The following is a 19134-nucleotide window of genomic DNA, read 5'->3' on the forward strand; positions in this document are numbered from 1 at the left end:
ACCTGGCTGATGTATTCTAATATGTAAAATACGTGATGTTGCTGGGCGCAGGGGCTCATACGTGTAATCCTACTGCTTTGGAAGGCCGAGTCAGGAGGATCTTGACCAGTCTGGACAACGTAGGGTAACAAGAGCAAAACTCTGTCTCAAAAAAAAAAAAAAAAAGAATTGGCTGGGCTGCATGGGGGAAGATAAGAAAAAATAAAGAAAGGTCACAAACCAAACAAAAATCTTGGCGGGCAGGGTGGCGTGTGGCTGCAGTCCCAGCTTTTCTGGAGGTTGAGGTAGGCTCCAGCATGGGTGACAGAGCAAGACCATGTCTCAAAAAAAAAAAGCGTATCTGCGCATTAATGTTTGGAACAAGCTGCATTCTCTCCAGAAGGACCTAGAAGGCACAGATAAGCCCACCAGTGATTTGGGGCAGGTTGGGATGGAAGCTTCTCAAACGTTCTCCCTTCTTTCTTTGGTTCTGTTTTTGTTGGTTTTGTTTTGTTTTGAGACAGTCTCGTTCTGTCACCCAGGCTGGAGTGCAGTGGCACAGTCTTAGGTCACTGCAACCCCCACTTCCCAGGTTCAAGCAATTCTCCCACCTCAGCCTCCTGAAAAGCTGGGACTACACCATGCCCAGCTGGTTTTCGTATTTTTAGTAGTGACAGGGTTTCACCATGTTGGCCAGGCTGGTCTGAAACTCCTGACCTCAAGTGACCCACCTGCCTCGGTCTCCAAATGTGCTGGTATTACAAGTGTAAACCACTGCGCCCAGTCTGTTTTTGTTTTCTGAGACAGGGTCTCTGTCACCCAGGCCAAAGTGTTGTCATGTGATCTAGGCTCATTGAAGCTTCGAATGCCTGGGCTCACAGGGTCCTCCCACCTCAGCCCTGTGGTACTACAGGTATGCCACCACGCACAGCCAATTAAAAAAAAATGGCTGGGCGCGGTGGCTCACGCCTGTAATCCCAGCACTTTGGGAGGCCAAGGTGGGTGGATCACAAGGTCAGGAGATCGAGAACATCCTGGCTAACACGGTGAAACCCCATCTCTGCTAAAAATACAAAAAAATTATCTGGGCATGGTGGCGGGCGCCTGTAGTCCCAGCTACTCTGGAGGCTGAGGCAGAAGAATGGCGTGAACCCGGGAGGCGGATCTTGTAGTGAGCCGAGATAGTGCCACTGCAGTCCAGCCTGAGTGACAGTTCGAGACTGAGCCTCAAAAAATAAATAAATAAATAAATAAAATAAAATAAAATAAAATTTGGTAGAGATGGGATTGCCCTGTTGCCCAGACTGGTGTCTCAAATTCCTGAGCTCAAGCGATCCTCCCATCTCAGCCTCCCAAAGTTCTTGGGATTACAGGCATGGGCCATTGCGCCTGCACTGCTCTCTTTTTTGAGACAGAGTCTTGCTTTGTTGCCCAGGCTGGAGTGCAGTGTTGCAATCTTGACTTACTGTGCCCTCAAACTCCTGAGATAAGCGACCCTCCTGCCTCGGCCTTCAAGTAGCTAGCACTGCAGGCATGTATCACTATGCTCAGCTAAGTTTTTTATTTCATAGAGATGGGGCCTCCCTATGTGAGAGGAGGCCTAGCACTTTGGGAGTCCAACACTATGTTGTGTTCTTGAGATGGAGTCTCACTCTGTCACCCAGGCTGGAGTGCAATGGCATAATCTTGGCTCATTGAAACCTCCACCTCCCGGGCTCTAGTGATTCTCCTGCCTCAGCCTCTCAAGTAACTGGGATTACAGATGTGCACCTCCATGTCCACCTCGGCCTCCCAAGTGCTGGGATTACAAGCGTGAGCCACACTCCTGGCCCCCATACAGTTTTTTTTTTTTTCTTGAGATGGATTCTCACTCTGTCGCCCACGTCCCACATACTTGGGAGGGTGAGGCAGGAGAATCGCTTGAACCCAGGTGGTGGAGGTTGCAGTGAGCCAAGATTGCGCCACTGCACTCCAGCCTGGGCGATAGTCAGAGACTCAGTTACCAAAAAAAAAAAAAAAATTTGGGCTGGGTATGGTGGCTCACGCCTGTAATCCCAGGACTTTGGGCATCTGAGGCAGGCAGAACACCTGAGGTCGGGAGTTTGAGATCAGCCTGGCCAACATGGCAAACCCCCGTCTCTACTAAAAATAAAAAAATTAGCTGGACATGGTGGCAGATGCCTGTAATCCCAGCTACTCAGGAGGCTGAGGCAGAACTGCTTGAACCTGGGAGGCGGAGGTTGCAATGAGCCAAGATCGTGCCATTGCACTCCAATCTGGGCAACAGAGTAAGAATCCGTCTCAAAGAAAAAAAAATTTTTATAGAGATGGGGGTCTTGCTATGTTGCCCAGTTTGGTCTCAAACTCTGGGCCCAAAGGATCCTCCCACCACAGCCTCTCAAAGTGTCAAATTGTTGAGATTACAAGCATAAGACACAGTGCCCGGCCAAGTGTCCTAATTTCTTATTGTCATTGAGTTAGAGCTCACAAATATGACCTCATTTTACTTTACCCCTTTAAACACGCTCTTTCCAAACACAGTCACGTTTTCACATACTGGGGGTTAGGACTTGAACATATGAATTGGAGGAGACCCATTTAACCCACAACAGAGCATTTCTCCACTCCACACAAATTCTTTGTAGGATGCAGAGGCCAGTACTGCACCAGCCAGCCAGAATCCCAGAACTGCCCTTGGACAGTGGAGGCTAGAGTGCCTGGGAATGCATGATGGGGGATCCAGCTCTGATCTGGGAGTCTCAGAGCCTGAGGAACTGACTGGCAGAGGTCTGCGGGGTGAATGTGGTGGAATAAGTGACTGGAGGATGGAGGGGGTTCCAGGCTTTGGGCACGTGTTGAGGCCTAGAAATGGGAGACCTGGCTTCAAGAAGGCCCAAGAGGCCAGGCGCCGTGGCTCACGCCTGTAATCCCAGCGCTTTGGGAGGCCGAGGTGGGCGGATCACGAGCTCAAGAGATGGAGACTATCCTGGCCAAAGTGGTACCAAAAATACAAAATACGCCACCCTATTTAAAAAAACAAAAACAAAAACAAGGCTGGGCACGGTGGCTCATGCCTGTTATTCCAGCACTTTGGGAGGCCGAGGCAGGTGGATCACCTGAGGTCAGGAGTTCAAGACCAGCCTGGCCAACATGGTGAAACCCCATCGCTACTAAAAATACAAAAATTAGCCAGGCATAGTGGCATGCACCTGTAATCCTAGCTAGTCAGGAGGCTGAGGCAGGAGAATAGCTCGAACCTGGGAGGCAGAGGTTACAGTGAGCCGAGATTGTGCCACACTGCACTCCAGCCTGGGTGACAAGAGCGAGACTCCGTCTCAAAAAACATAAACAAACAAAAAACCTATGGCTCTCACATGTTTCCTTTTCTAAATGAGGTCCTGAGTATGTGGGACTACAGGTACAAACCATTGCACCTCGCTAATTTTTTTTGTTTTTTGTTTTTTTTTTTTTTTGGTAGAGATGAGATCTTACTATGTTTCCCAGGCTGATTTTGAACTCCTGGCTTCAAGCAGTTCTCCTGCTTCAGCCTTCCAAAGTGCTGGGATTACAGGCGTGAGCTGTCCTGCCTCATTTTGTCCAGCCTAACTTTTTTTTTTTTTTTATTTTGGAGATGAGGTCTGGCTATGGTGCCCATGCTGTTCCTGATCTCCTGGCCTCAAGCAATACGGTCACCTCAGCCTCCCAAGTAACTGAGACTATAGCCACGAACCGCCAAACCTTGCATCACACCCTCCCTTCTCTCTCTCTCTCTTTTTTTTTTTTTTTTTTTTTTGAGACACCATCTCCCTCTGTTGCCCCGGCTGGAGGGCAGCAGTGCAATGACGGCTCACTGCAACCTCCACCTCCCGGCTCAAGCAATCCTCCCACCTTCAGCCTCCCAAGTAGCTGGGACTACAGGTGTGTGCCACCATGCCCGGCTAATTTTCTTAATTTTTAGTAGAGATGGGGTTTCGCCATGTTGCCCAGGCTGGTCTGGAACTCCTGACCTGAAAGAATTCGTCTGCCTCAGCCTCCTAAAGTGCTAGAATTACAGGTGTGAGCCACAGTTCCTGGTACATCACACTCTATCCTGAGGTTCAAGTGCCTCTGCCTGGCATCCAGTGTCTTCCAGGACCAGATCCCATCTCCCATGGTCTATCCCAGGCTTCCTGGTCAGCTCAGAGTTCCCAGAACATGACACCTCCAGGCCTTTCACTTGGAAAGTCCTCCATGGCTTGATTATCTGACTGGAGATCCTTTAAAGACTTGCTTTGCTTCCTTGAATGCTTGTTCCTCCTCCTTGTCACAATAACACAGTCTATAACATCAGTGACCCAGTATGTAACATCATCCACAAGAAACAATCATAATAGACGGTGTCTACATTCATTGAGTGATAATTGTGTGCCACACTTTCTAAGCATTTTATTTGACATCCCTCCCATTGGAGGTGGAGTCTATGATGCCTCTCCTTGAATATGAGCTGGCTTCAGTGACTCACTGTAGTGAAAAGAAAGTGAGAGATGTCACACTGTGTGAGTTCCAAGGTTAAGTCATCAGAACTGAAACAAATCCCACCTGGCTTGCTCTCTTGGGATATTTCCCTTCGACTGTAGCTGCCATGTTGAGAGGAAGCCCAAGCCACAGAGAGGCCATGTGCAGATATTCTGGCCAACAGCCCCAGCAGAAGTTCAAGGCAACAGCCAACACCAGCTACCAGATATGTGAGCGAGGAAGACTTCAACGTGATTCCAGCCCCAGCCACTGTGTCTGTAAGTACATGACAGATCTTCAGGAAGAACTGCCAAGCTGAACCGAGTCAAACCCCAGAACCATGAAAGATAGTGACTTTTTTTTTTTTTTTTTGAGATGGTGTCTCGCTCTGTTGCCCAGGCTGGAGTGTAGTGGCGTGATCTCGGCTCACTGAAACCTCTGCTTCCTGGGTCAAGCGATTATCCTGCCTCAGCTTCCTGAGTAGCTGGGATTACAGGCATGCGCCACCATACCCGGCTAATTTTCTGTATTTTTAGTATAGATGGAGTTTCACCATGTTTGTCAGGCTGGTCTCGAACTCCTGACCTCGTGATCCACCTGCCTCGGCCTCCTAAAGTGCTGTTTTTTTGTTTGTTTGTTTGTTTTTTGAGACGGAGTCTGGCTGTTACCCAGGTTGGGATGCAGTGGCATGATCTTGGCTCACTGCAACCTCTGCCTCCTGGGTTGAAGTGATTCTCCAGCCTCAGCCTCCTGAGTAGCTGGGATTACAGGCGTGCACCACCATGCCCGGCTAATTTTTTATTTTTAGTAGAGACAGGGTTTCACCATGTTGGCCAGGCTGGTCTTGAACCCCTGACCTCAGGTGATCTGCGCGCCTCAGCCTCCCAATGTGCTGTGCTTACAGGCATGAGCCACCGCACCCAGCCGATAATGACTTTTTTTTTCTTTTTTTTTTTTTTTCTGAGATGGAGTCTCACTTTGTCGCCCAGGCTGGAGTGCAGTAGTGTGATCTCAGCTGACTAATCCTCTGCCTCCCAGGTTTACGCTACAGGCGCCTGCCACCATGCCTGGCTAATTTTTTGTATTTTTAGTAGAGATGGGTTTTCACCATGTTAGCCAGGATGGTCTCAATCTCCTGGCCTGGTGATCTGTCTGCTTCAGCCTCTCAAAGTGCTGGGCTTACAGGCATGAGCCACCACGCCCAGCCTAGTGACTTTTTTTTTTATCACTATATTGGAGTTGCTTGGTATGCAGTGTTAGATATGCAGAAAAACTTGCACTAACTCACTGAATTCTCCTTTCTCAATCCTGTGAAAGGAACGCATTTCTGTTTTATTTATTTTAATTTTTCTTTTTGAGACAAGGTCTCACCCTGTTACCCAGGCTGCAGTGCAGTGGTACTGTCTCAGGTCACCACAACCTCCACCTCCTGGGTTCAAGTGATTATCGCACCTCAGTCTCCCAAGAAACTGGGATTACAGGCATGTGCCACCATGCCTGGCTAATTTTTTTTTTTTTTTTTTTTTGAGACAGAGTCTTGCTCTGTCACCCAGGCTGGAGTGCAATGGCACATTCTCTGCTCACTGCATCCTCCACCTCCCAGGTTCAAGGGATTCTTCTGCCTCAGCCTCCTGAGTAGCTGGGATTACAGGTGCGCCCCACCATGACTGGCTAATTTTTGTATTTTTTAGTAGAGATGGGGTTTCTCCATGTTGGTCATGCTGGTCTTGAACTCCTGATCTCGTGATCCGCCCGCTTTGGCCTCCCAAAGTGCTGGGATTACAGGCATGAGCCATCTCGCCTGGCCGCCTGGCTAATTTTTGTATTTTTGGTAGAGACGGAGTTTCGCCATGTTGGCCAGGCTGGTCTCGAACTCCTGGCCTCAAGTGAACGAACCGCCTGCCTCGGCCTCCCAAAGTGCTGAGATTATAGGCATGAGACACCACGCCCGGCCCACATTCCCATTTTTAAAGATGAAGAGGCCAGGCGCAGTGGCTCACGCTTGTAATCCCAGCACTTTGGGAGGCCGAGGCGGGCGGATCATGAGGTCAGGAGATCGAAACCACGGTGAAACCCCATCTCTACTAAAAATACAAAAAATTAGCCGGGTGTGGTGGCGGGCGCCTGTAGTCCCAGCTACTAGGAGAGGCTGAGGCAGGAGAATGGCATGAACCCGGGAGGCGGAGCTTGCAGTGAGCAGAGATGGCGCCACTGCACTCCAGCCTGGGCGACAGAGTGAGACTCCATCTCAAAAAAAAAAAAAAAAAAATGAAGAAACCAAGGCTCAATCTGGGCAACGTATGAAACTGAAGTTACAGCAAAAGTAAGTGGTAGAGCTGGGTTGTGAACACAGGTGGACGCTACATGGGGTCATTCCCACCAAACTCTGTAGTCTGTATATGTATAATATGGGGTCTTGGACAGGCATGATGATTGATGTCTGTAATCCCAGCACTTTGGGAGGCCGAGGCGGGTGGATCACCTGAGGTCAGGAATTCGAGACCAGTCTGGCCAACGTGGCGAAACCCCATCTCTACTAAAAATACAAAAATTAGCCAGATGTGGTGGTGTGTGCCTGCAATCCCAGCTACTCTGGAGGCTGAGGCTGGAGAATCACTTGAACCCAGGAGGTTGAGGTTGCAGTAAGCCAAGATGCACCACTATACTTCAGCCTGGGAGACAAAGCTAGACTCTGTCTCAAAAAAAAAAAAAAAAAAAAAGGCCAGGCGTGGTGGCTCATGCATGTAATCTTAGCACTTTGGGAGGCCGAGGCAGGCGGATCACGAGGTCAGGAGTTTGAGACCAGCCTGGCCAACATGGTGAAACCCCGTCTCTACTAAAAATACAAAAAATTAGCTGGGCTTGGTGGCAGGTGCCTGTAATCCCAGCTACTAGGGAGGCTGAGGCAGGAGAATCACTGGAACCCGGGAGGTGGAGGTTGCAGTGAGCTGAGATCCTGCCATTGCAATCCAACCTGGGCAACAAGAGCGAAACTCCCTCTCAAAAATAAATAAATAAATAAAAAGTTGGGGTCTGGCTTTTGCCCAGGCTGGAGTGCAGTGGCAGGATTATAGCTTACTGTAGCCTCAATGTTCTGGGATAGAGTGATCTTCTTACCTCAGCCTCCCAAGTAGTTGGAAGTACAGCACATACTACCAGGGCCAGCTTGGTATTCTGTGTCTGCATGTCTTATTATTATTATTTTTTTTTGAGAGAGAGGCTCTCACTGTGTCACCCAGGCTAGAGTACAGTGGTGTGATAATGGCTCACTGCAGCCCTGAACTGAGCTCAAGCGATCCTCCTGCCTCAGCCTGCTGAGCAGGTAGGAATACAGGCACGCGTAACTACACTGGGCCAATTAAAAATATTCTTTTTCTTTTTCTTTTTTCTTTCTCTCTTTCTTTTTCTTTTTTTTTTTTTTTTTTTTTTTTTTTTTTGTAGAGACAGGTTCTCACTGTATTGCCAAGCCTGGTCTTGAACTCCTGGGCTCAAGCAATCTAACCACCTCGGCCTCTCAAATTGCTGGGATTACAGGCATGAGCCTCTGCACCTGGCCTTGAAGTGTGTCTTGAGGCCTATACAAGTTAGGCAGCTTCTTGGCAGCCCTGGTGGCACACAGTGGGAAGGAACCCCTCCTGCCCTTGTCAGCCCCTGTTCTGACCCCCTCTCCATTTCCAACAACTGGGTGTTCCCAGTTATGTTGACTGCTCTAGGGCACAAGCTATCCATCATTTACACTCTAGTATGAATCAGTCACTACTTCTAGGATCTGAGGATTAGACGTGAGACATCTGTTACTTTCTGGCAATTCTCCTTCCCACTTATTTCCCCAAGAAGCAGCCACACACGTCACGTGCTCTAGCTGGCGACTTTATTCAAAGGGGAGAGGGAAAAGTGAGAGAGAGAGTTGGGTCATTTCTGGGATAACCTGGAGAGGGATGGGTCTCTGGAGCTCCAGGGAGGAGGGACAGATACCTCAAAACTATTACAGAAGGCCGAGAGGACGAGGGGTGGGGTTCTGGGTGTCCTGAGGGGCGGGGCTGGGGGAAGGGACGCTCCCCCAACTGAGGGCCACGCGTCCGCTAGGGGCCGCTGCCGCTTCCACTGCCACTCCCGCTGCCCGCAGCGTCCAGGATGGAGGTGCGAGGGCTGCGGGAAGGCCGGGAGGGAGATTCCCGGGCCCGTCGTCCTGGTCTGGGACGAGGTAGCGCGGAGATGGAGATGTTGAAGCAGTGACGGGCTCCAGGAGCGGCCACCGGTAGGGCGTGGCCCAGAGCCGAGCGACAAAGGTCCGTCCCGTCTGCGAAGGTCTAGGAAAAAGTGGAGTTAAGGCCCTAGTGGGCGGAGTCCAGAGACGTGGGGGGCATGTTCTTTCTCCCAGGGGCGTGGCCTTGGGAAGGGAAAAATGTGTAAATTCCTTAGGGATTGTGGTCAGAGCGACCTGGGAGTCTATGTGCGGGACCAGAGTGGGGGCAGGTCCTTGGGGAGGGTGAATGTTCTTACTGGGCCCTAGCGGGACGAATCAGGGTTGGGGCAGTGGGGGGGCGCGCAGAGAGGTCTGTATCAAGGCTGGGGTTTTGTAGAGGGTGACTGGGCTTCTGGGTCCTCCAGGGTAAACTGTGGATGGACCCAGAGCAGGAATGGTTTCTTGGGAAGGGCAAATCTGGACTTAGAGAGCTTTTGGGGTCAAAGGGCACAACCCAGTAGGAGGTTGGGCTAGGGAAGGGTGGGAGCAGGGACCTGGGGAGTGCAAATCCGGTCTCTGGGGTCTAGACACGGTAAGAAAGAACTTGGTGGGGGCCGGGGGCGGTGGCTCACACCTGTAATCCCAACACTTGGGAGGCCAAGGCGGGCGGATCACCTGAGGTCAGGAGTTCGAAACCAGCCTGGCCAACGTGGTGAAACGCTGACTCTACTAAAAATACAAAAGTTAGCTGGGCGTGGTGGCATGTGCCTGAAATCCCAGCTATTCGGGAGGCTGGGGCAGGAGAATCACTTGAACCCCGGAGGCGGAGGTTGCATGGAGCTGAGATCGTGCCACTGCACTCCAGCCTGGGCGACAAGAATGAAACTCCGTCTCAGAAAAAAAAATAAATAAATAAAGAACTTGGTGGGGAGGATCTCAGTCTCTTCCCTTCACCTTCTGCCCCACCCTCACCTGTCCATAGGTAAGGCAGCTGGGCTCACAGCCCCTTTTTTCTGAGAGTGGGAGCCAAGTCGGGCCACAGGTAATATCATCTTCGCAGTTGGCGAACCTAGAGATGGCGAGTGGAGAGGTGGGTAAAGCCTTTGTAGTTACATTCCAGCGGGATTGTGGCTCTTCTAGACTGTGTTCATTATATGCCCCCGCCTCGGATCCAGGCCCCACCTCTTAGAACCACTCCCCTGCTAACCCCATCTCTCCAGATTTCACCCCACCCCATATTCTATCAGATCTTTCCATACTCTAGGCCACGTCACAACTGGCCTTGTCCCTACAGACCTCAGACCATTAGTTACAGGCCAGTCCCTCATATTTTCCCACTCTTTCATTTTCCTTTTATTTATTTTTGAGACAGGGTCTTGCTCTGTGACTCAAGCTGGAGTGTAGTGGCGCAAGCATGGCTTATGGCAGCTTTGACCTCCCAGGCTGGAGCAATCTTTCCACCTCGGTGTCTCAAGTACCTGGGACTACAGGCGTGCACCATCATGTCCGATTAATTTTTTTTTTTTTTTTTTTTTTGAAATGGAGTCCTGCTCTATTATCCAGGCTGGAGTGCAGTGGCCCAGTCTCTGCTCCCTGCAACCTCTGCCTCCCAGGTTCAAACAATTCTCCTGCCTCAGCCTCCCGAGTAGCTGGGATTACAGGCGCCCACCACCACGCCTGGCTCATTTTTGTGTTGTTAGTAGAGACAGTGTTTCGCCATGTTGGCCAAGCTTCTCTGAAACTCCTGACCTCAGGGGATCCGCCCACCTTGGCCTCCCAAAGTGCTGGGATTACAAGCGTGAGCCACTGCGTCTGGCCCATGTCTAATTAATTTTTTAAGTTTTTGTTGAGACTGGGTCTTGCCATGTTGCCCAGGCTGATCTTGAACTCCTGGCCTCAACCAGTCCTCCTGCCTTGACCTCTCAAACGACTGAGATTACAGGCGCCCACCCTTTTACCTTATCTTTTCTTTTTTTTCTTTTTCTTTTTTTTTTTTTTTTGAGACAGAGTCTCGCTTTGTAGCCCAGGCTGGAATGCAGTGGCGCGATCTCGGTTCAATGCAATCTCCGCCACATGGGTTCATGCCATTCTCCTGCCTCAGCCTCCTGAGCAGCTGGGACTACAGGGGCCTATCACCACGCCCAGCTAATTTTTTGTATTTTTAGTAGAGACGGGGTTTCACTGTGTTAGCCAGGATGTTCTCAATCTCCTGACCTCGTGATCCACCCACCTCGGCCTCTCAAAGTCCTGGGATTACAGGCGTGAGCCACCGTGCCCGGCCTATCTTTTCAGTCAAGAGGACTCACTCCTTAAGAAATCTCAGGGCCTGGCTGGGCATGGTGGCTCACCCCTGTAATCCCAGCACTTTGGGAGGCCAAGGCAGGCGGATCACCTAGGTCAGGAGTTTGAGACCAGCTTGGCCAACATGGTGAAACACCATCTCTACTAAATACAAAACTTAGCCGGGCGTGGTGGCAGAAGCATGTAATCTCAGCTACTAGGGATGCTGAAGCGGGAGAATCACTTGAACCCAGGAGGCTGAGGTTGCAGTGAGCTGAGATCGTGTCACTGCACTCCAGCCTGGGCGACAAGAGCAAAACTCCATCTCAAAAAAAAAAAAAAAGAAAAAAAGGCCGGGCGCAGTGGCTCACGCCTGTAATCTCAGCACTTTGGGAGGCTGAGGCAGGCAGATCATGAAGTCAGGAGTTTGAGACCAGCCTGACCAACATAGCAAACCTCATCTGTACTAAAAATACAAAAATTAGCCGGGCATGGTGGTGTGCGCCTGTAACCCCAGCTACTCAGGAGGCTGAGGCAGGAGAATCGCTTGAACCCGGGAAATGGAGGTTGAAGTGAGCCGAGATTGCGCCACTGCACTCCAGCCTAGGTGACCCAGTGAGACTCCATCTCAAAAAAAAGAAACAAAGAAAAGAAAAGAAATCGCAGGGCTATGAAAAGCCGCATCGCCGTATGGCAGGTTTCTTAAAAGCTGGGGGCTTCTCATGCCTTGCCCCTTTCCACCTGGGCTCTAAACATTAAGCTGCATCTCTTAAACCTTGGCCCTGTTGGAGGCCACTCCCCTTTTCACAGAAGGCCAAGCAAACTGCAGGCTCCGCCCTCTCCCCCGCCCAAGTCGCAACCCACGCCCCTTGCCCCTGTGTCTCCTACCAGGCCTGGCAGAGCTCCTCGCAGAGCGGCTGTGCCTGGCGTACCCCCAATAGCCGCAGGCGGAAGCGACTGCGAAGGGCACGTTGGAGGTGTTCCAGGAAGGATTCGCACCTGGACATCGGGAGAGATAGGGTCGGATGGGTCAGGACCCGAGGGAGTTCCTGGGCAATGGGCAAAGTATGCGAGAAAACGGTGGAGGGTGCTGTACTCACTCGGGGCTCGGCACTCCACAGCGTTCTGGATGGTTCCCAGGGCCCGATGTCTCTGTTGTGTCCATCTCTGAGGGACAACAAGGTCCTGGCAAAGGGGAACCCTGTGAGCCAGGGTCTTGGATATTCAGGTAAGGTTTGGGAACTGAGGCCTGGGGATCCCCTGGACAAGGGAGACCCCAATTACATCAATCCTCACAAACCCGTAACTGTAACTTAAGACCCTTCCTTTGGAGTGCAAATGCAGCTTCAAGTAGTAATAATCATTTCTTGTTTATAATAATCAACTTACTTGTCATGTGCCTGGTAGTGACACATATGCTTAATCCTTTTCCTTTTTTTTTCTTTTTTTCTTTTGAGACAGAGTCTCGCTCTGTCGCCCAGGCTGGAGTGCAGTGGTGCCATCTTGGCTCACTGCAACTTCCACCTCCCAGGTTCAAACAATTCTCATGCGTAAGCCTCCCAAGTAGCTGGGATTTCAGGCGCATGCCACCTCGTCCAGCTAATTTTTGTATTGTTAGTAGAGACAGGGGTTTCACCATGCTGGCCAGGCTGGTCTCAAATTCCTGACCTCAAATGATCTGCCCACTGCAGCCTCCCAAAGTGCTGGGATTATAGGCGTGAGCCACCGAGCCCTGCTCATATGCTCATATGCTTAATCTTAACAACAGCTCTGCGAGGTATGTTTGTTATTTCTCTCTTTTTGGGGGTCCATGTGAGACCTAGAGAGGTTAAATGACTTCCTCAGGATCACACAGCTACAAAGTGGCAGAGTTGGGATTTGAACCCAGGCAGTCTAATTCTTATACACCATTCTTCAGCACTATCCGTGCCTCCTACCTTGGTGGCCATGCTAGGCCCCTCTCATAAGGAAATTCTAACATTGCCGTGGCAGGGCAGGTGTGGGATTTTGGGTGTTGGTGGTGAGGCAGGGTCTGGGGTGCTCACCTGCCAGGTGCAGCTTGCCTTTGCCCAGATCAGCTGCCAGCCCATGGTGTCGCTGGGACCTGGCTTGGAGTGGGCGGCTCCCTCCACAGGCTTCTAGCAGGATCCATGCCAGGGTCAGTTGCAGGACCCAGGTCAGGCCGATGGGTCGCATGTGGACCCTGCAGTCCATGTCCACCTGAGATAAGAGCTGGCAGGCATAGGGTGGGGTTCAGCCATCCCTTTCTGTGAGCTTAGGGTGGCACCCACCCAATGCATACCCAAGAAGCAGTGCCAGGCAGAGTAGGGAAAGTGCAGCTGAGGAGGAGGCTGGGGCAGTGGCCAAGGACATTCAAATCCCAGGAGACCATCAGGGCCTGCCTCCGAGCTAGGAGCCCCCCTCCCATCAGAACCATGTCCTCTCTGTCCCTTCAGTGCCACCCCAACCAAGCTTAGACAACAGTGGCCCTCCTCCCATCCAGCAGGATCTCCCACCTTTTTAGTCCTCAAGAGACCCCTTCTTTTCTCAGAACGAAGGGGACCTCCCTAGGTCTTCCAATCCCCCTCTCCTGTTCAGTAATTCCTCCCTCTCTTCTATGCGGCCTCCCTCCTCCCTCTCTCGCTCCCTGCCGGCCCTTCTCTGGGTCACCTTCTCTCGGCCCACAATCGGCTTAGGGGCCACCCAGAGCTGGGCCTTTGAGACCAAGGCTGGTGTGGCAGGGCTCAGGTTCTGTCACTGGGGCCCAAAGTCCCAAGGCAGGGACAGCTAGCGGTCTGTGGAGACAAGACTGTCCCCTTCCTGCCTCCCCGCGTTCAGCCCCTCACCTGTTGGCTGGATTGGGGTCTAGAGGCTGCTAAGACACCTCAGGATCCAGTCCAGGAAACTGGCTGCTGAAAGGGGGGTGGCTTAATGCAGGGGCGGGACCTCCCACCATCCCGCCCACGCTCCCGCTGACCAAAGGCTGGCCGACTTGGGGCCGGTGTGTATATATCCTTGTGTTTGTTTTTATGTTGAGCTTGTGGCTTAAGCTCTGTATCTATATATGTGGGGAGTGTATGTGTGTGTGTGAGGAAGGTGTGTTTGTGTGGCCTACAGCCTGTGTGTGTTCCCAGGCACCTGTGTCTTTTGTTTGTGTGGCTGTGTGTTGAGCATGTATGTGTGTGTTTGTTGTATTAGGTTATGTTTATGTGTGTTTCTTGGTGGAGAGGCTGTGTGTGTGTGTGTGTGTGTGTTTGTGTATACGTTCAGAATCTGGGGGAGGATTGTGTGTCCCAAGCCATGTGTGTGCAGTTGAATAAAACAGGATCTTAATAAATGTGAGAAGGGGAAATGTAGCATTGGGTTAGTGTCCCTGCAAAAATGTTGGAAGTCAGTGGATAAAGGTTTTTGACCATGAATGTTGACCATGAATGAGCGAAGAAATGTCATGTGCTGAGCAGGATGTGTTTGTGTGCACACATTATATGTCCTTCTGAAGTTTCTGTGAATGTGTGTTGCTTGTGAACACTCCTTTAACTCATCCATTCATTCAACAGACATTTATTGAGCACCTACTGTGTGCTAGATTCTGGGGATGCAGTAGTGAACAAGACATGAAAATTTCAGCCAGGCATGGTGGTTCACACCTGTAATCCCAGCACATTGGGAAGCTGAAGTAGAAGGATCGTTTGAGCCCAGGAGTTTGAAACCAGGCTGGCCAACATGGTGAAACCCCATCTCTACTAAAAATAATCAAAAAAATTAGCTGGGCATGGTGGCACATGCTTGTAATCTCAGCAGTTCAGGAGGCTGAGGCATGAAAATAGTTTGAACTTGGGAAGCAGAGGTTGCAGTGAATCAAGATTGTTCCACTGCACTCCAGCCTGGGCAACAGAGTGAAACTCTGTCTCAAAAACAAACAAACAAACAAAAACTCAAAATAAAAGACACAAAAATCTCAAGTTTCATAGAGCTGACATTCCAGGGGGAGAATCAGATGAGAAAAACATCCCTGCAGAGGGTATGGGTGTGTGTGTCTATGTGTTGTGTTGGGAGAATAATTTGTCTGTTTTAGATGATAATTTGTGTGCAACTGGACATCCCTTGGTTTTGGAACTATGTGACTGTGCTTCCATTGCTTGAGTGTTTATATGTGTTGTTTGTGTGTGTTTGCATTGGATGACTGTGTGTATGTCTTGTGTTTCCTAAATATGTGTTTGTATGGCTGCAGATGTGAGTTTGTGTGTATCTGTATTTGTGGATGTTTGCATGTGTCTGCATTTGCTGAGTATGTGTTTGTATGTGTGTTAATTTGCAGAATGTGTGGGTCTGTGTTTTTGGAGTATATGTTTGCAGAGTATGTTCGAATAAATGTTTGTGTGTCTGTGTTTGCTGAATATGTGACTGTGAGTGTTTGTGTGCCTCTCATCTCAGGGCAAGAGAGGCTTTTGTCTCTCTTTTATTGCTGTATTCCCTCCCAGATCCCAAAACACTACGTTGCACACAGTAGGTGCTCAATATGTGGTAAGTGAACAAATCAGTAGATATCGTCTCTGGGTCCTTCTGTGTACACCCAGTGATGTGCTGGAGGCCTCAGTAAGCAAGACCTGCCGGACCTAGCTTTCCCCTGGTCCATGTTGAGGTGGTCCAGGATGCTTGTGGGTCAGATCTGTTCAGTCTCTGGGCCATGCCTCACGCCAGAGCCTCCGCACCCTTTCTCCTTCCCTAATCTCAGCCCCCGACCCTGCGCTTGGATTTCAGCACCGCGGACAGGAGCGCGCGAGACCAGCACCAAGGAGAGCTCCCGCGGTCGCCATCGTGAGATAGGTCGCCAGGGGCGGAGTCCGGGCCATGGACGGAGAGATGTGCCAGCAAGGGACTCAGCGAGACGGCGACACAAATGTGCCGACAAACATATACAGAGACAGACAGAGATAACCCAGGCAAAGGCGCGGACTTGAGGCGACAAGCTCCTGGGGAATACCCGGACCCAGCCTCGCCGTCGCCCCCGTCGTCCAGCAGGGGTCGCTCTTACCCGGCGACCGCGCCCTCCGGGACCTTGGGGCCAGATACTGGCCACCACCCCTTGGGAAGCCCTTCTGTCCCCCAGTGCCAAGACTGGGAGTTCGGAGGGCTCGGACACTCTCCTTTCCAACTTCGGGAAGCATGGTGGGTTTGGCCTCACCTGTGTGAACATGGAGGAGCGGCGAGGGAGCTGAAAAGCGCTTTAACTGCCCCCTCTCCAACTACCAGCTAATCGCTCCTATAAATACAGACGGCCTGGGCTGGCTCCTTAATCCTGACCGTGAGGGAGGGGTCGCTAGAGGGGCTGCAGGGTTCCCTGAGGAGGCTCTGACTGCGGGGCAGGTGGGGGGGGGGGCATAATATGTATGCACATGTTTTTCTGAGGTTGCATCTCCTGTGAAGACGGGTCTCCTCAGTGAAAATGTTTCTCTGTAAGCATGACATCTCTCCTGGAGCTGTAGAGGTCTCGTGGGTGGGGACACTTTCCCACAGAGGATATGGCTTTTAGGGGTCTCTGATTGGGGGTATCCTCTCCACGGGAATTGTTACTCCTGGGATCTTTCTATTCGGGGAATGCCTCTTCCGTGGGGAGGGGGATGGCTTTTGAGAGGAAAGTCACCTCTCAGGGACCATATCTATTAGGAATGATTTTCAGGGTTGGGGGAGTTCTTGATTGGACAGGGCGTCCCTGTGGAAACTATCTCCCCCTGGGAATGTGTCTCACCAAGGGGGTCTCTGGGGGATGAATGTAGAGGGAATGTATCTCAGGGAGAAGGCTTCCTTTGGGGTGTTTCTTGACTGGGGGTTCTACCCCCTGAGAATATCTCTCCCCTGGGATGTCTCTTTTTATAGGGGTCTCTCGGCAGCTTGGCTCCCATGGGGGCACCAGAAGGCTCCGCCCCCCCGCCCGCCCCTTCCCCCCCCAGCGCGGGCAGCGGGGGCTGAGCCCGGGCTTGGGCGCCCAGACGCAGTGACGGCGCCGGGCCCGCCCCACTTCGCTCCGCCTCCGCCACCCCTCCCCTCAGCCGCCGCCGCCGCCGCCGCCGCCGCCGCCGCCGCGGTCCCCGCGGCTTCTCACTCCCTCCCTCATCCCTCCTCCCGCCGCCGCTACCTCCCTCCTCCCTCCCCGGGCCGAAGTCGCCGCCGCTGCCGCCATGGACGATTCGGGCCTCATCCGCCGCCGGAGGCTGCAGGTACGCGGCTGCCTGGGCCCCGGGTGGAGAGGAAGGGGTCGGCGCCCTGGGGCGGGGCCGGGCAGGAGGCGGGAGAACTTGCACCAGGGTCAGCCGGGACGCCCCCACCCATGGGCTCGGGACGCTAACCACGGGGAACGCTGTGGCCGCGCGTCCCGCCGCGCAGGGGACCCCGCCCCTCAGGCGCCGCCCGGCGATCCAGGGAGCTGCCGGAGGGTTGCAGCCTAGCGCTCCCCCTCGAGGATCGCCTGAGGGGCGCCTGGCCCGCCCTAGGGGGATGGGGCTGAGGCCGAAGTCATCGCCCTGGCTCCTCGCCAGGCTGGGGGTGAGGGGGCGCAGAGCAAAGTTATTGCCCTAGGGCTCATGCCCCTCGGGTCCATCGGCGCCGCTGGAGGCGTAAACATGTTTGTGCGGCAACCTCGCCCCTCACCACCCCAGGAGGCCCCTCCCAAGGCATAGGACGCCCTGCGTCCCCCACGCACCTGCCTGGCCACCAGGATTCTTCCTACTGCCCTAATTGGACAGGCACCTAGACAGCTTTCTCACTCTTCATTCCACCTCCTCCACTACAACATCCGCCCCCCACCGCGATCCTCAAGTCCAGCCCAGCTTGTGGGTGGGCGGGAGCGATTTTTAGCTCCTTGCAGCCTTAGAAGATGCTGGTCTCCTGGCTGCGCAGGCGCAGAAAGCGTGCGTCCACTGCACGGAGTGGGACACTGAGGATCGCTGTGCAGTGTGGGGAAGGCGGGGACAAACTCAGGTGTCAGGAGCTCCTACCTCCAAGGTGGGGAGGGATTCTGTAGCCGAGAAGCGTCCTCTGCTCGTCTTCAGCTGCGTTTCTGAGGGGGGTTAGTACGGAAGTTCAGGGTTAATACGGAGGTCCGGTCCCAAACATCCCAGAGGGGAAGGTGATGATATCTGTGCCCCAAGGCCCTGCCTGGGGTCTGGCCCTTCTGAGCCTCCTTGGGGCTCAGCCCCAGGCTTGGTAATCTGGAGTTTAAATAAAGCCAAGAATGGGGCCAGACTCAGGCTCCATCCCCAGCCTGAATCTTGGGAAAAGAGGATTCAAACCCTCACCTAGGGCTTCGTCCATTTCTAGACCCCCCTAATCCATCATTCCCGAGGTTGAAGGCCAAGGGGAGCTGATTGGTCAGTGCAGCAGGAAAAATGGTGATCAGACTGCAGGAAGGACCTTCCAGGCGTCTGGGTAACGCCGGAGCCAGACATCAGTTGGAAAACTAATTTACTTTCAGAGCCCAGATGGCCCGATCTCCGGAGCCTAGGCCTCTCTGAAGTGCTCCCACATTCTCTCCCCCTCTCGGGGGTGGGTTAGGAGAGTGGGTTCCGAGAGAAGGGAGGCAGCTGCGGCAAAGTTAGAGCAAGTATTGCAGCAGCCAGGTTGGGTCCGCGCCGTCGGGTTTCTGAGAAAAGGGAGGAAAGGGGCGGGGCCTGCACGGTGTGTCCCCGCCCTCCGGGCCGGCGTCAACTCTCATTGGCTCAGCGCCACGCGGGACTTTAGACTCCCGCTCGAGACACCGCCCCCAACGCGGAATGCTTCCACTCACCCACTCACCCACTCAACCCCAGGCGTGCTCTGGGTACGGCGACCCCTGTCGGAGTCCTGTCCCCACCGCTTCCCTTCTGGCGGGATTAACCACTTCGCTGCCTGGATACACCCACATACGTTAGTGCATCCTCTTAGGAACTGTCGCATCACTGCTGAGCGCCCGAGGGTCCCCTGTGTGCAGCTAGGCTCTTTTTTTTTTTTTTTTTTTGAAACGGAGTCTCGCTCTGTTGCCCAGGCTGGAGTGCAGTGGCCCAATCTCGGCTCACTGCAACTTCCGCCTCCTGGGTTTAAGAGATTCTCCTGCCTCAGCCTCGCTAGTAGCTGGGATTACAGGCGCACGCCAACATGCCCGGCTAGTTTTGTATTTTTAGTAGAGAGTGGGTTTCGCCATGTTGGCCAGGCTGGTCTTG

General features: G+C 52.6%; 2 protein-coding genes across 8 annotated transcripts in view; one reads left to right on the forward strand and one right to left on the reverse strand.

Annotated features, from left to right (window-relative positions):
- Positions 1 to 8327: 8327 nt before the first annotated feature.
- Positions 8328 to 18580, reverse strand: RTBDN (retbindin). Of its 6 annotated transcripts, none has more exons than XM_063657938.1 (7): positions 18235 to 18580; positions 17935 to 17996; positions 12985 to 13171; positions 12040 to 12124; positions 11828 to 11938; positions 9632 to 9728; positions 8328 to 8783 (listed from the first exon to the last, which is right to left on the reverse strand). In XM_063657938.1, the coding sequence occupies exons 1-7, from the start codon at positions 18248 to 18250 to the stop codon at positions 8556 to 8558; spliced, it is 786 nt and encodes a 261-aa protein (XP_063514008.1). In that variant the 5' UTR covers positions 18251 to 18580; the 3' UTR covers positions 8328 to 8555. The 6 variants fall into 6 exon arrangements, with proteins under 6 accessions (XP_063514008.1, XP_054320177.2, XP_054320175.1 ...); XM_054464202.2 differs by having other exon boundaries at positions 8328 to 9525; XM_054464200.2 differs by lacking the exons at positions 17935 to 17996; positions 18235 to 18580 and adding an exon at positions 17640 to 17748 and having other exon boundaries at positions 12985 to 13159.
- Positions 17031 to 19134, forward strand: part of MAST1 (microtubule associated serine/threonine kinase 1) — a 40881-nt gene continuing 38777 nt past the window's right edge. For both annotated transcript variants that reach the window (XM_054464130.2, XM_054464132.2), the window contains exon 1: positions 17031 to 17157. In XM_054464130.2, the coding sequence (XP_054320105.1) occupies positions 17119 to 17157 (39 nt within the window). In that variant the 5' untranslated portion in view covers positions 17031 to 17118. The remainder of the gene's footprint in view (positions 17158 to 19134) is intronic.

This window comes from Pongo pygmaeus, chromosome 20, assembly GCF_028885625.2.
Source record: "Pongo pygmaeus isolate AG05252 chromosome 20, NHGRI_mPonPyg2-v2.0_pri, whole genome shotgun sequence".
In the NCBI taxonomy this organism is placed as follows: Eukaryota; Metazoa; Chordata; class Mammalia; order Primates; family Hominidae; genus Pongo; species Pongo pygmaeus.